Source organism: Odocoileus virginianus, chromosome 21 (genome assembly GCF_023699985.2).
Source record: "Odocoileus virginianus isolate 20LAN1187 ecotype Illinois chromosome 21, Ovbor_1.2, whole genome shotgun sequence".
Lineage (NCBI taxonomy): Eukaryota > Metazoa > Chordata > Mammalia > Artiodactyla > Cervidae > Odocoileus > Odocoileus virginianus.
The window spans coordinates 55,860,011-55,876,459 of NC_069694.1; the positions used below are offsets into that span (position 1 = coordinate 55,860,011).

Consider the following 16,449-nt stretch of genomic DNA (forward strand, 5'->3'; position numbering starts at 1 on the left):
GGCGTGCGGTGCTAATGCCACTTCAAAGGCAGCTCCCTCCTATTTTTATCCTGGGTCAGCAGCCTGCCTATGCACTTGCCTCTTGAACAAAAGGTTCTACCAGGTCTCTGACACCTTTTAAGGCCTCGCAGACTCTTCTCACAATAACGTGGCATTTGATTTATAAACACAATCTCTACACTACCCATAATCTTGAAGCAACTAGCCAGCATTCTTACCATTTTACAACCAATGAAAGTAAGGCTGGGAGAGGCTGAATCATATGGGTAAAAAGAGGCAAAGGCAGGTCTCCTGGGTCAATGTGATGTCCAAATTCACGTTCTTTCCCATACAACATACTGGCTCCTATTGTCAGTTAGAACTCTTACTCTTTCTCACAAAGAGATTGTCTTCAAATCTAAAATGAAACTATATTTTTTAAAGTCTATTGTTTTAGAACCCAAAATTTAATCTGATAGTCTAAGATGAATTAAGATAAATGTTGTTTAGTTGCTAAGTTGTGTCTGATTCTTTTGCGACCCCATGGACTGTAGCCCACCAGGTTCCTCTGTCTATGGGATTTCCCAGGCAAGAATATTGGAGCAGGTTCCCATTTTCTTCTCCAGGGAATCTTCCCAACCCAGGGATCGAACCCGAGTCTCTTGCTTGGCAGGCAGTTTCTTTACCTCTGAGCCATCTGTACTGGTTATCTGTACATTCTTGATTTCTATCTAAAGAAATGGACACGCTTCTACTTTTTCTTTTTTTGATAAGCAAGAGCTACAACAGAATTCCCAAAAACTCTATTCGGTAGGAAAAGATTTAAGATTCACTTGAGAAGACAGGTCCCAGGAAATAGACACTGTTATTAAGAGACTAGAACAAAAATAACCTTAAAATTCTCCTGACTACCTAACTGTATCTAAATTATCCCAAGGGAGCAGTTGTCCTATATTTACAGATCTCTAGATAAAGGAATTCTATATCCCTATGGAGAACCTCCTTCTGATGCTGACCTGCTTCCACTTTCAGGGAAATTATAAGTGAAGACTCTCTAGAGCTGGAAGGGCCCCTAAGAGATCAGCAAGCTGAAACTGCCATTTCCTATACCTGTGCAATCTCAGTGGCAAATTAACTTTCAACTTTTTCTTCTCCAACTCTAACTCATCCCAATTTCCATTATCTTTTTCTTCTTTGGTCTTAATTTTTAAATCTTACAAATAGATTTTGGGCTTTCTTTAGGATTCATGTATAATTTTCCATGACTTTTCTCATTTAGGGAATTAAAGCAGTTTAAAACCCTCACACTTCCACTGACCTAAAAGCAAATCATTTATTTAAAGCATGTTAAAAGCTTTTACCTGTTTAGAAATATTGATTTGTCTGTAAATGTTGATTAATCCTATCTGTTTTGTCAGACATCTTGGTGTGCATGTATTGGGGGAGGCAGAAATGGGTCTATTTGTGTGAAGCCCTCACCATATGTAACTGACAGGTGAGAAGGGCTACATCTTAGGACATGACCGAAAACTTTGGTAAAGACAACCAAAGTTCCTGATTACGGCAGTCTGATACAGAAATTGTTGATTCATTTCACAAATGCTTATGAAACATCTACTTCCTAGGCACTGTTCTAGATCAAGGGATGTCTAAATAAGTAAAACAATAACCCCTACTTTGGATGGAGGTAAATTCTAGAGTGGAGAAGCAGATACACAGAATAATTAAATAAACACTTATTATGTTAGATAGGCATTAGCCTAAGGGTAGAAACAAAGGTGTGAAGAGGGAGAGGGAATCTTGAGGGTGAGAAGAGAGAGAGAGACTGGGAACAGTCAATAGTGATCATATGATATCTGGGTAAGGCCCAAAGGAAACGAAGTAGGGTCGTGCTGATACCTGGAGTTCTGTGTTCCAGGCAGAGGGTCAGCAAGTGCAAAGGCCCTGAGCCACGAGTGGACCTGATCTATTCAAATAACAAAGAGGCCAGTGTGGCTGGAGTAAAGTGGGAGTGACCGAACAGGAGGAGATGAAATCAGAGGTACAGGAGGTGTGAAATCAGCAGATTCTGTAGGGCCTTGTGGCTCAGTGAAAGAACCCTGTTCTGAAATGAGAAGCCATGACAGGGTTTTAAACAGAGGACTAAGGACAGAATCTGACTTAGGTTTTTAATAAGATAATGTTGGCTGCCATACTGAGAGCAGGCTAAAGGAGCAAGGGTGGACCCGGGAAACAGAGAGACTACAGCAATCAGCCAGGAAAAGGGTCCGATGGCTTAGCTTGGGGTGGTACCAACGGAAGAGGTAGGCAATGTTCAGATGCTGGACATGTTTTAAAGCTGACAGTTCAGGTGTGGGGTCAACAATCACTCCAAATAGTGATATTTTGACCTGAGCAAATGGAAAACTGGCTAAGGCCCGGTGCCTTCTTGTACCCATGTGCCCCTTTATGGACCCCTGGTTTGTAGAAATTTTGACTAGTGATTTAAAAGACAAAAGAAATGCCATTTATTCCTGTTGGCTATTATTGGAATCTGTTTATGATAAGGGATATCATGTGTGTTTACTGTTCATATATGTTTAGAGAGAAAGAAGTTGAAATAATATTTGTCAGCTGGAGACTCTCTACTGTGCGTGTGTGAGCAGGATTTCAGTCAAGACAATTCTTTTAGCTTTTAAGGTTTATGGTAAGAAAAAGTTTGAACTTCAAAGCATATATCAGTATATCACATTTAACTTCTTTGGCTTCTAGGGCAATTTGCATTGCTTTAGAATTCACTTCTTTGTCCTAGGTAAACCTCAGCTGACCTTTCCTTTTTTAAAATGTCAAGTTAAATTGGTTACCAGACTCTGTAACAAGGAAGTTCACTAAGCTACTTCATTAACAAGCTATGTGTATAAGTCAACATCTAATTGACATAAAAGATGGTTCATGTTAAACGGAGAACGGCCCCCAGCTCCTCTGAGCTTTTCAGCTGACCTGAAAGCAGAGAGCCCTGTCTCCCCTTCAGAGAGAGGGAATGCCTCTCATGTGATATATCCCTATGCACTGCGCCTACTGGTGCTTGTGGCAAATGGCAAGATGCCAATATCAATTAATCCAAATTTAAGATTTCAATGTCCCTTTCCAAAATTTCTAAAGTCTCATTCCATTTAGTTTTCTTGGATTCAAATTTCTTTTTTTTTTTCCCTATACATTACTTGTTTATTTATTTCTTACTTATCTACTTGAGCTCGTTGCTTGCTTTCTTTCTTGCTTGCTTTTGGCTGCGCTGGGTCGTCTTTGCTGCGTGCTGGCTCTCTCTAGCTTCAGGAGGCGGGGCCGCTCTGCGTGGTGCCTGGGCTTCCCTTGTTGCGGGGCACAGGCTCCTGCTGCACAGGCGTCAGCACTTGTAGCGCACAGGCTCGCAGCTGAGACTTGCTGGCTCCAGGGCACGCAGGCTTCAGGAGATGCTGCACAAGAGCTCATTAGTTGTGGCCAGTGGGCCCTAAAGCATGCAGTCTTCAGTGATTGCGGCACTGGGCTCAGTGATTGTGGATTCTTATCTACTGCGCCACCAGGGAAGGCCCCCACTCCCTTTTTTAAAGCAATGTTTTATCTGTTTTGTTTTAAAGTCTTCATTGAATTTGTTACAATATTTTTGTTTTCTGGTTTTGGCCGAGAGGCTTGTGGGATCTTATCTTCCTGATGAGGGCAATGTCTTAACCATTGGACCATCAGGGGAGTCCCTCAAATCTTTTTTTTTTTTTGGAAAAAAAATAAATTTTTTTTTTCTCTAAACAATTTCATTGCAAGTATACTGCTGTATGTGTTTGATTAAGAAACCTTATATGAGACTGCCTGGGTTCAACTCCCCCTACACCAGAACTTACTAGCCTTCTACCTTCAGGGAAAGAACTTAGCCTCTCTAAGTGTCACTGTCCTCATCTGGAAAACAGGGATTTTTAAAGTGCCTACTTCATGGGGTTATATGAAGGATTGTATGAAATATTCCACATAAAGCAATTAAGCCTCACCACTGGGCACACAGTAAGTGATCTAGTGGTGGCTCTTATTAAAGGCAGAGGTAGGAAAACACTTCCTTCCAGTTTATTATTTTGATGGGCATCTGTAACATCAGGCGATCTGTGAGTTCAGTGCAAACGCTCGTAGCCTTCAATTCATATTATATTGGACCAGCTAAAGACTGACATATACTCTCAAGATTCAACACTTAAATGACACACTTCTCTAAGTACACACAGACTACTGTTAGTAAGTCCAGTGTTAACTATGTGACCTGCCAGAGGACACAGCAGTTAGGTCAGTTTGAATGCTATCTTCATTGGTTTGCTTCTGGCAATTGTTTAGTTAAGTACATCTACTTAAGGAGATCAAGATAATATCACTGCATTAGCTGTATCTAAAAACTAGGAAAAGAAAAATGTAGCAAACTTGAGAGAATGAATACCACCGATGTTATTTCCCCTTAGTTGGAAAAGTGAAAAATAGTATAAGGACAGGGAAGGGTTCCAAGAGAATGGAAGTAACTGGGAATATATGAAGGGATAACTGGATAGAAGTGTAAGTAGATGCATTCTATGTTATTGGGATCAATGGGGTAAAGTTATGGGAGGCAAAGTTTGCTTGAATATAGGGAAGACATTTTCAACACTTAGAGCTTAAAGACTGTCTGAGAAGGCCTGGAAACTAGTGAGTGCCCTTCTCTAGAGCAAGGCCTGGATGAGGTAAAGGTTTCAACTCAAGACTATTTGATGTTACTAGGAAAACAAACAAACACACATATTTTATTTTTAGCCTATATTTCATTTCAAAAAGAAAGAACTATACTCTCTAATGAAATGATAATATTATATAATAGGATATTAAAAGTAGACGTTTCCTCCTAGGCCCTCAAATACAAGAGATGCTGCACCCTGAAGTGAGATCCCAGATAAACACAGACTTTACAGGGAAAACAGGAGACATGAGCATCCCTGGTGTGCTCAAAGATGAGCACATCACTGCCACCATTCTTGAACCCCTGAGTCAGGTCCAGGTTATCAAAGGGGGTCAGAGTCTGGCAGGAAGAAAGGATTTTGTGAGGTGGAATTCTGGAAGTCTGCAGATCAAGGTGTGTGTTTAGAGTAGATGGAGTTGGGGGACCCTGCCCTCTCACTTCCAGCCTTGTGAGGAAAGAGAGTCAAAAGTGACTTCTTGAAAGACTTTGTATGAGATGTCAGCATGGGGGCGGGAGGGATGGGAGGTCAGAGTGGGCTGGGGTCTGACTCCCTCGCAGGATATCTATAGAGTGAGAGATGGTCTGAAATACTGTTTTGGCAAAGAATTGGGAAATTTGCTGCTGAACTCCCAAGGGCGAATGATGTGATTGTTTCCCATGGACCAGAGCAGGGCAGAAGGAAGGCAGAGTTGGATGGGGGTGTCCCAGGGCCTATCCAAGGGTGCAAACAGACCCTAGTAGTTACAAGCTGTAGACAGACAGCTTTCTAGGGGTTGTAGATTGAGTTACGAGCCAACTCTAGAATTGAGATGAACTGACATTAATCAAGGACTACAGACAAGATGTCCCCAGTGATAGGGACTTCAAATATCCCTTAGAAGCTTTCTTCTCTGCGCCACCCTGGCTCTGAGAGGGACAAGCCAGAATGTGATGTTACTATATAAAGTAAAAAAAAAAATTTCTGCTCTTTCTTGTTCTCTATCCTTGCACTTTCATCTCAGGGTAGAAGTTAGGGTTAGCAAGTTGGGAGAGGAAGAGGAGGAAAGCACGAAGAAGCTAAACACATTGCCTTCCCTGAAGGTAAATGAGCCCTAGTTAGGGAAGGAGAAGAGCTTTACCTCTAAGAGGAGACTTAAATTTGTTATTCCAGTGGCTGGAATATTGTAAGTTAAAACATAATGGTTTGAGTAACTTAAGATGATGATGGTTTGAGTAATTTAAGATGATGATGGTCTAATCCTAAAAGGAAGTCGAATGTCACAGGACCTAAGTTTTCATTCAGCAGCAATGAAAAAATTTCTTTTATTAAAAGATAGGTTTCTTAATCCAATCCAGTTTATATTAATAATAAAATAATTTTATGGTAAAAAAATTAAAGGGTAGTAGGAGACAAAAAGAAAGAAGCATTTTGATGATACATCATATATTATTCACAAAAAATAACCAATTTAACATATTGGTTATAGTTAAGCACTTTCATGTCAAAACTTTCAATTCTTTTGATAATAATACAATCCAAGGTAGAAATTCCAATCCAGAATCTAACCCATGATATGCTAGGATTCTACCATCAGACATCCAAACTCCAAAATAGAAGAAACACTTCTGTTATTTTCAGGTCCCTTTGGTCATTTCTGGCTCAGGATGGATCACATGGCTTCATTTAGCCAGCCAAGCAGAGAACAGTATGAGCCTCAGGACAGAGATTGACAGAAAGAAATAGCACCAAAGAACAAGATGTGAAAATTGCTTTGGGGAAATAGGTTAGAATTAGGGGTTTGGGTGCAGGCAGAAACTGGAGGCCTGAAATATTTTTGGCATGAACAGAAACAACAATGTACCTAAAGAACTATTTGTTTATACCACAGGTGCATGTCTAACCTAAGACAATTTGTAATTTTATTCTATTGTTAGCACTTAAAGGAGCATGAAGTCACATTTGGCAGACTGAGGAGCATGTAGAAGAGCAGCAGTTATTTTGTTCATTGAGGTCACGGCACTCCTGCTATATTTAGCATATGTCTATTCTACAAGACTTTTTGTGTGTGTAAACTCAATGCTATTTTAAGTTTCTCTTCAGAAAACTGAGTTACTCTTTCAATATTATATTTCAACGTTTTGCTCTTTCCCTCCACATTCAACTGATTGCTTTTGCCTTAGCTGAAGAACAATCCCTGATGTCTTTGCTATTAGAATATCATTCAACAGTGTTTTAAACTTTTGCATTTCTCTTAAGATTCCATTCTTCTGAAGATTCTGTGACTAAGTGGGTAGAAGAAGACCGGAAAATAAATTTCTTTCTCCAGTGTTTTGCATGCACTATCACTGAGCTGCATGCATTCACATTGTACCTCATACTTCCAAATATATTGATAATTATTTCTTTTTCCAGTTATTAGCCAGTGATATTAGTTACCTTTATGTATGTTAAGGAACCTCTCCTATATTTCTGTGAAGACTTGGATCCTTTTATAGCCATCCTTTAAGTCTCTATTATTTTAAAGACCTGACTAAAAAAGCTGCTATATCTGATGGAAAACAGGTATCATTGGAATGTGAAAAATGCCCCAGCAACTCTATAGATCAATGTTCTCTTTCTTCCAGAGGTAAGGACAAAGGCAGGCATAGACATGCCTATGGGAGATAAGAGCTAATTTCTCTTTATCATACGGAGGGTGGGGTATGTGTGTTAGTTGCTCAGTCGTGTCGACTCTTGCGACCTCGTGGACTGCAGCCCACCAGGCTCCTCGGTCCATGGGATTCTCCAGGCAAGAATACTGGAGTGGGCTGCCATGCCCTCCTCCAGGGGATCTTCCCGACCCAGGGATCGAAGCTGTGACTCCTAAGTTTCCTGCATGGGCAGGTGTGTTCCTTACTACTAATGCTACCTGGGAAGCCCTTAATCATACTGAATGTTAATACTTCTTAATGTATAAAACTATTGGTCCTGTCAAGAGAGGTCATGAGTCCCTTCTCTAAACTGACCTCTGACTGACTAATTCACAACTGCAGAGCTAAACCAGTACTGGATTGTGTGCTTCCTGAGGACATGAACTTTATCTGAAGCATCTTCGACTCTTGAGTTTGCAGGGAAATGCCTAGAAATATTAGGAATTCAATAAAATTTTTGTTAAATGAATGAAATGAATGCATTAATAATGTGGAATAGAAACCAAATCCTTAAGTAGTAACTTATTGGATCTAGATTAAGAGAAGGAGATTAATGAATACAAGTTTTTACTAGGAGTTTTTTTTGTTTTGTTTTGTTTTGGGCCATACCCTGTGGCTTGTGGGATCTTAGGTCTCTGACCAGGGATAAAACCCGGGGCCCCCACAGTGAAAGCACCAAGTCCTAACCACTAGACTACCAGGGAATTCTCCATTATTATTAAAGTTTCAATGATTAAAAAGAGAGACTCAAGATCCATTATATTGACTCTCTTATGCTTTATATGCAAAACAACAATGAACCACCTACCTTTGTGTGCCTAATGGAACAACAACAACAAAAACCTCAAACATTTTAATCGGAGATATTTTGTCCAAATCTAGGTGTTGCTATTCATTTTAAATATAAGAACTTGATAAAGAAAGAAAAGATACTGAAACCATTTATGGAACTTGAACACATTTTAAAGCATGGCAATGCGTTTTGTTCAGAAACACAGTGCTATGATAATCCCAAGTCGATGCATTTCTCTTAAGTGTGCCTTTGCTACTTTTTGCCAGGAGTTTTCCTGAGTCTCAAGCAAATGGGAATATGTAAGGAAGTAATGTGTATAACCAGACTTCAGTTCAGTCATTCAGTCATGTCCGACTCCTTGGAACCCCAAGAACCGCAGCACACCAGGTCTCCCTGTCCATCACCAACACCCAGAGTCCACCCAAACCCATGTCCATCGAGTCAGTGATGCCTTCCAGCCATCTCATCCTCTGTCATCCCCTTCTCCTCCTGCCCCCAATCCCTCCCAGTATCAGGGTTTTTTCAAATGAGTCAACTCTTCGCATGAGGTGGCCAAAGTATTGGAGTTTCAGCTTCAGCATCAGTCCTTCCAATGAACACCCAGAACTGATCTCCTTTAGGATGGATTGGTTGGATCTCCTTTCAGTCCAAGGGACTCTCAAGAGTCTTCTCCAACACCACAGTTCAAAAGCATCAATTTTTCAGCACTCAGCTTTCTTCACAGGTCCCTGGAAATATAGAATGAGTAAAAGCTTTCAGTAAATTGTATTTCATATTAGACAAACTGAACATTTAGTATACACAAGGGAACATTTCAGGGACACACACTCTCAAAGAAATAAGGAATGTAATATGCATAAAAGGAACCAAAGCACAAATGAAACAAGTGGCTGAACTGTTTCCTTCAGAGACACAGGCAATATACTACACTCAGGAAATAAAGATCCATGTGGTCTTCATCAATATATAAATAGAACTTGGCTGGAAAAAATGTCATCTACTCCACCAAACGGGAAATATTAAATAAGATAAAAAATAAGACAAAATATTAAAAGTCACTTGGAAAAAGTACAAAGTCCAGTAGAACATGGTCTGTTTCCAGAGTTATTTATATATTTATGCTTATTCAGTATTAGAAAAACAGGACTAGAATGAGAGTGAGCTGTGGCTGTAGATACGAATATGAAGAGGGTAGACAGAAAAAGGGTGGCCCATTGATGACAGGGGGCTTGCGATGGTGGTGATGCCTAAGAAAGATGGTAGCAACTTGAGCTATGGGTTCAGAAAAGTGGAGCAAGAAGGAGGTCCTAAAGGAAGGTCAAGTCCCAGACCAGCACTAATAATACGCCAGGCAGAGGCAGCCTATTTTGGTTTTAATTATAAACATTGTGGGGATTTGTTGATTTTTATAGTGCTTAGTAATGGTGTGGAGAATGCTTTGGAATAATAGCCAATCAGCATAAACCAAAATGAATGAGCTATATTAACATTTTCATTATTTCCAGCAGACTGGACGCTCTCTTTCTCTTCCTGGAAGACCAGTCCCACCTGCCATCTCTGCAGCATCTCCTTGGTTATACCAGCCTGCTTACGGCTACACTAGCAAACCAACTGATGGGCTAGAGGAAGCGAAGAGACTGACTCCTTGGGAAGCAGCAGCCAAGTCTCCTCTTGGCTTAGTGGATGAGGCCTTCAGACCCAGAAACATTCAGGAATCCATTGTGGCAAATGTGGTCTCCGCAGCTCGTAGAAAGGTGCTTCCAGGGCCGTTTGAGGAATGGAATGCAAGACTGTCCTATGTCCCTCAAACCCAGAAACCCAGTGTGGGCTCATTTGTAAAGCAAGAATATAATGTTGCATCCCCACCCAATTATAGTATGCCCAGCTCCCAGTATGGTTCACAGGCACCGCATGCATATTACAGGCAGCCTTCCAGAAACGATTCTGAAATAATGCCCATGGAGACCAGGTCTGATTATTGTCTCTCCATAACCAACTGCAACTATAACCCACACCCGAGGGGATGGAGACGTCAAACATGAAGTTAGCAGAACTGGTTGTACGCCACCTAGATTTTTTTATGTTTCTTTGCAGTGTTTTTCACTTTTCTAATAGTTTAGATTCACTTTTGATCTTGGCTTGTTCTCATAGGTCATTTATCTGTGTGTGTATGCACACTGGAGTGTGAATCACTTCCTTCTCTGCAGATGCATAGAGAATTTCTTTAAAGAAGAACTCATTTCCTGTGCTGATGACACAGACCCATTTATTTCATTAATATGGAGAATTTAGGCAACTAAACTCTTCTCAATTAAAACAAAATTTACTATGTTCTTGTATGTGCCTTAGTCCAGGATGGAATTAATGAAACATGGTATACTAATTGTTATTAGCAGTAACAGCAAGGAATATAACAATTGAGAAGTTTCCAATGGTAGTATGAGCAATAATTATATAAAAAGGATTTCCTTGGTGTTATTTTAAGCATTTATTTGAAATATATTTTAAAAACTGGTAACATTCATATTTGGTTTTTGGAATTGAGACAAAGACATTCTCAGAAAGAAATAAATATTTGAGAGTAAGACAATTATACATTTCAGTCGGACTTCTGAGGTAAGTGGTGTAATGCATGGGGAATAGAAGATTTAGGTATAGGATTTATTTTTAATCTATTTAAAGCCAGGGGCCTGAGACAGGAATAGACTCTGGGTTCAGGTGTCCTCACTTGTGAGATGAGAAGATCAGATTATTTAATCTCCTAGATACTTAACAGCTCTGATATTCTGAACTGAGTTTCTGTCATTTGTAAAATGATCTTTGATGTATTATTCATTTTTGTTGCTCATCATATAAATATCAAACTAACTTTAAGTGGATTAGGTCAATGGTGTCACAACATATCATTAAAGGTCCAAGAGGAATTGTTGGGTAGCAGGGTTTGAGCTATGTGCTACAGGAGTGAGGGCTGATGTGAAGAAAAAAAGCTATTAATGGATCAAAGGAAGTGGTAGATGGATGTGTCTGTTATTATACAACTGTAGGTCATGAACATTCATTTAATTACAGAAAGCATGCCACAGAAGCCTATGTAACAAGTGGTGCTTCTTTAGAAAAGCATCATTAGGATGTTCAAAGGAAGTTAAACAGTTGCTTGGACAACTCCATGACCCATGTCTTGTTAGCATGCCCATGAGACAATCAGTTGAACATCTGCTCCTCACTGTCACACCCACAAAGTATTAAACACAAGGAAATTCAAAGTACTTTACATCATAAACAAGTATGAGAATATTTAAAAAATAAAAACATCTTGAGTGTTCAAAACATTCTTAGGTTTCTAAATATGATTGTTTTGCTTTGTTTTACTTTTTGACTCTTGAATTTATTATTATGATCGTCTCTTTCACAGAATAATACTTTTTAACAACTGCCAGGATACAAGTAATCCCTTATTTGGAAACAAACAAAAAAAAAAGCTGAAGAAATCACAGTAAGTTCTATTGGTAATAGAATCACCCAGATACTAATTTGTTCAAATATTAAGAAAAGTAGAGTATTTCATAGAAATTTGAATTATATCTCAAATTAGAAGATATAATTACGGATTCCTAAAGAGTTCCTATGGAATTAAAAAAAAATGCCTGGTATATTGGTTAATCTGTCAGCAATTCTCAGGAATCCCCACATAAAAATCCTTGTGGTGGTTCAGTTATTTTAGATGTCAATGTTTTAAGATATGTGGAATTTAGCAGAAGGAATTTTGTACAAGATCATATCCTATTTTGTTGTTTTCTTTTATAAATGCTAGCAGTTATTTCCTTAATTCCTTAGATTTTAGATACTCCAGTTTTAAATACATTATAGGATTCACTAAAATTTTTATTAGACTCAAAATAGAGAGATGCAGACATTTTAAACTTAAATATTATTATGAAACAGACATGTCCCTCTTTGCATGCACTAGATCAAAACAATCATTGTATTAAGCTATCTGGATTTATTCCAGACATCAAAAAAAAAAAAAAGAAGAAGAAAAGAAAATATAACACATGGCAGGAAAGTTGTACATTTTTAATTCACAGGGAAATTAATGTCTCATTTTTATTAGAAGTCAATGTTTCAAGGACTTATACTTTGCAGATATAATTCTGAAAAAAAGAAGTGCGTTGTCAAATCATCACAAAATGTATGGGTATCTATCTCCAGTTTTCACAAAAGGAGTAAAGTTAGATTGCTTACATTCAAGCTAATGTTTGAGCTAAGGCTGCCATGTAGACAACTGATTCCTGCTGAGAAAGCCTAGACAACTACTGTTCTCACAAAAATAAGGTCAGTTTGAGACTTCCCTGGCAGTCCAGTGGTTTGAGACTCCGCACTTCCACTATGAGGGGCATGCATTCCACCCCTGGTCTAGGAACCAAGATCCTACATGCTGCACAGTCCAGCTAAAATAGTAATAAATAAATAAAATTGGTTTGTGTTATATTCCATATAATAGTCTTTTCAGAGAAGAGCTTGCGTGTGTGCTAAATTGCTTCAGTCGTGTCTGACTCTGTGTGACCCGATGGACTGAAGCCCGCCAGGCTCCTCTGTCCATGGTATTCTTTAGGCAAGAATATTGGAGTGGGCTGCCATGCCCTCCTCCAGGGGATCTTCCCCACCTAGGGATCCATCCTGCATCTCTTACGTCTCCTGCATTGGCAGGCAGGTTCTTTGCCACTAGTGCCACCTGCTTTGTAAATATATACCACATGTGTTGTATGACATTGTTCTACTAGTAGCAAACACAGAGGTAGAAAGAGTTCTGTGCTACCACGATTAAAAAGCATTCTCTTGAAGTACACTAATTTGCCACCTCTTTTCATCTTCAGTTTAAAAATATAATTGCATGTGTGTGAAATATCTGTTATTGAGATGATTTAAATACTGTTTGTATTTTGAATTTTAAAACTACATGATTCTAGTCCATTTATCTGACTCTATCTCATGTTTTGGCCCCATACACATATATACATTAATGAATTGAAACTTTAGATAAAAAATATATCAAGTAGGCTCAGTTATTATAATTAGAGAGGAACTGTAGAAATGTTGGTAAGAGAAAGTAGATGTTCACATTTGATTTTTTTTCAAAATAGAAGTATTTACACTGTCCACACATCTACTAAAATAGACTGTGTTCTCCTGCTTATTAGCTTAACATTTCTACCTTTGTTTATCCCAAAAGACTGTATTTGAAAGATGCATACTGAAAATCAAAATTGTATTAGTAATAAAAATTAACTTGAAAATCAATTTAAAGAGCCTTTTCATTTTTCCTTATCAAAAAATTCTTTTGAAATAGTCTTCACCCCAAAGATTTAATCTTATCTACTACATATTTTAAAATTTTAGTTTCTACAGTATCAGCTTCCAGACACATTAAAAGAATTTCATGCTGATTGGCAACATTTTAACTGCAACGTTTAAAAACTTAAAAAACAACTTATCTGAAAATACGATCAGTTTCACATGTAAGTTAAGAGGCTTTAGATCCATTTTAATATTATAGTATTATTCTTAATTTAATATTGCTCTTTATTAATTCTTTCTTTCATAGTATTCAAAAATCAGTCCTAAGCAAAAGCACGGCCAATGGTAATATGACTTGATAATGTGTTGGTTGAATTTCTAAAACCTAGACTCAGAGAATCTACCATGTTTGTCATTCCACTGCTTCTGATCACTTATTCTCTTTAGACTGCCCCATGATTGATCTTGATTAAACTGAACACCTCATCATCATAAAGCATATTTAAGAAAAACTTTTAAAAATGACGTTGGATCTTCTTACATTACATTTAATAAAACCATCAGCTGGAATGTGAGCTCCCTGGTCAGTGAGACCATGCAGCACAGCTTTTTGATACTTCTTTTCAAATATTATCAATAAAATGACTCTCTTGGCAATCTGATAAAAAATAGTTTTAAAGAGCCAGCACTTGAAATACTCCCTAAATATGAGTACCATCTTAGAGATTTAAAAAACTTAAGAGATAGTGAGTACCTATCTGTCTGTCAACTTAAAGAAGAACACACGACATAGAGCTGTGAGTTTAAGCTTTATTCAGGGCCTTACTGAGGACCACAGCCTGGGAGACAGGCTCTCAGTAGCTCTGAGAAACTGCTCTGAAGAGGCGGGGGAGTAGCCAGTATACACATGAAAGTCTTCGCTAGAAAATATTTGGCAGTCAAGTATACCTCTCAGTAAAAGCCTGCTACTAATCAAATAGAGCAGATGTCTCAAACTGATGATGTTTATGCTTTTCTGCAACAAAGTGGGGCCATTGAAATTCTTCCTGAGGTGTGTATCTTAACTGCTTTTATTGTTTTTGTTCAGTCACTAAGTCGTGTCTGACTCTCTGTGACCCCATGGACTGCAGCAGGCCAGGCTCCTCTGTCCTTCACCATCTCCCAGAGCTCGCCCAAACTCATGTCCATTGTGTCAATGATGCCATCCAGCCATCTCATCCTTTCCTGCCCCCTTCTCCCTTTGCCTTTAATCTTTCCCAGCAACAGGGTCTTTTCCAATGAGTTGCCTCTTTGTATCAGGTGGTTAAAATTGGCGCTTCAGCTTTAGCATCAATCATTCCAATGAATATTCAGGGTTGATTTCCGTTAGGATTGACTGGTTGGATCTTGCAGTCCAAGAGACTCTCAAGAGTCTTCTCCAGCACAATCCGAAAGCATCAATTCTTTAGCACTCAGACTTCTTTATGGTCCAACTCTCACATCCATACATGACTACTGGAAAAACCATAGCTTTGACTATATGAGCCTTTGTCAGCAAAGTGATTTCTCTGCTTTTTAATACGCTGTCTAGGTTTGCCAAAGGTTTTCTTCCAAGGAGCAAGTGTCTTTTAATTTCATGTGATTCTGGAGACCAAGAATATAAAATCTGTCACTTCTCCCACTTTTTCTCTTTCTATTTGCCATGAAGTGATGGTACCAGATGCCATGATCTTAGTTTCCTGAATGTTGAGTTTTAAGTCAGGTTTTTATTCCCCCTTCAAGAGGCTCTTTAGTTCCTCTTCACTTTTTGCCACTTTCTCACTTAACTACCTAGAGGCCTGTTTATCGAAAGCACAGAATGCATCATCCTGTTTTTTCCATCCTGTATTCCCCTAAGGTTATACTGTCCTGTAGGTGGGCTAACTGTAGTGGATTCTGACTTAACCCTTGTATAAACTAGATGAGGAGTCACACTCTGTTCTTTCTTTGTTCACATGTCTGAAGATCATGCTAATGCCATAGAAAATGCCCATTTTTTCTTATGAATTCCTATCACTCAGTAAACTACAAATTTCAAAACATGCCAAGAGATATGTAACATTATCTCCACATGGAGCCAGAGGGCAAGCTAAGGCCAGGAGAGTCCAACTCCCCAGCTAGTTCATTGGGAAGACAGCAACAGAGATGCTTTGGGACTAGCCAATGTCTCCCTAGTCTACATAACACTACAAGTATTTAGTGCAAAGTACTTTTACTCAGTCACTTTAGAAAATAACAAAATCTGTGACTTCTCAAATTTAATGGAGCAGCATTTTCCACAAAGGGACATTTCATTATTCAGTCTTTAAAAATGTAACAGTTTATATTTCTAGAAAGAGTCCGGCAATCCCCTCTATAAAAATCAAGTAACTTTATGAGGAAATGGCACCAGTGTGTCTTGCTATGATTTTTTTTTCCTCTCTAAAGTTGTAGTGAAGCGTTGCTATTTTGTCCCTTCTTTCTCTTTGACTTCTCTGTCACTCTTCTTCATAAACTGTCCTCCATTCCCACTTACTGCCAAGAGGAAAAAGCTTCACCATCTCTTCAGGATTTTAAGATTTATACTTCTGAAAAGGCTTTCTAGGGCAGGATTGCCTCACCATAATGAGCTGTATAAGTGTGAGGTTTGCCCTAAATTACCAAATAAATTATAATGGGATGAGAGTGACATGCTTAGTTGCTTTGGTCATGTTTAACTCTTTGTGACCTCATGGACTATAGCCCGCCAGGCTCCTCTGCCCATGGGGATTCTCCAGGCAAGAATACTGGAGGGGGTTGCCACGCCCTCCCCCAGGGGATCTTCTGGACCCAGGGACTGAATCTGAATCTCTTACATCTCCTGCATTGGTGAGCGAGTTCTCTACCATCAGCGTCACTCTGGAAGCCCTTATAATGGGGTATATATAGGCAAAGGCACAATCTTACCTAAAGTCAAATTGGTCTTGAGGAACCCTGTCTACATTACTATGAATAT

At 39.0% G+C, this 16,449-nt stretch overlaps 1 protein-coding gene and 1 long non-coding RNA gene across 4 annotated transcripts in view; one reads left to right on the plus strand and one right to left on the minus strand.

The window, feature by feature from the left end:
• The window catches only part of SYNPO2 (synaptopodin 2), a 205,830-nt gene extending 192,370 nt beyond the window's left edge, over nt 1-13,460 (plus strand). The window contains exon 3 of one of the 3 annotated variants that reach the window (XM_070452384.1): nt 9,671-9,887. In XM_070452384.1, the coding sequence (XP_070308485.1) occupies nt 9,671-9,785 (115 nt within the window). In that variant the 3' untranslated portion in view covers nt 9,786-9,887. Of the gene's footprint in view, nt 1-9,667 lie in introns of all 3 variants that reach the window. The other 2 variants (XM_020879786.2, XM_070452383.1) reach the window with 2 other exon arrangements.
• Nucleotides 8,311-16,449, minus strand: part of LOC139030250 (uncharacterized) — a 28,353-nt gene continuing 20,214 nt past the window's right edge. Inside the window, exon 2 of the long non-coding RNA XR_011482560.1 lies at nt 8,311-8,890. This is a non-coding gene — a long non-coding RNA (uncharacterized lncRNA). The remainder of the gene's footprint in view (nt 8,891-16,449) is intronic.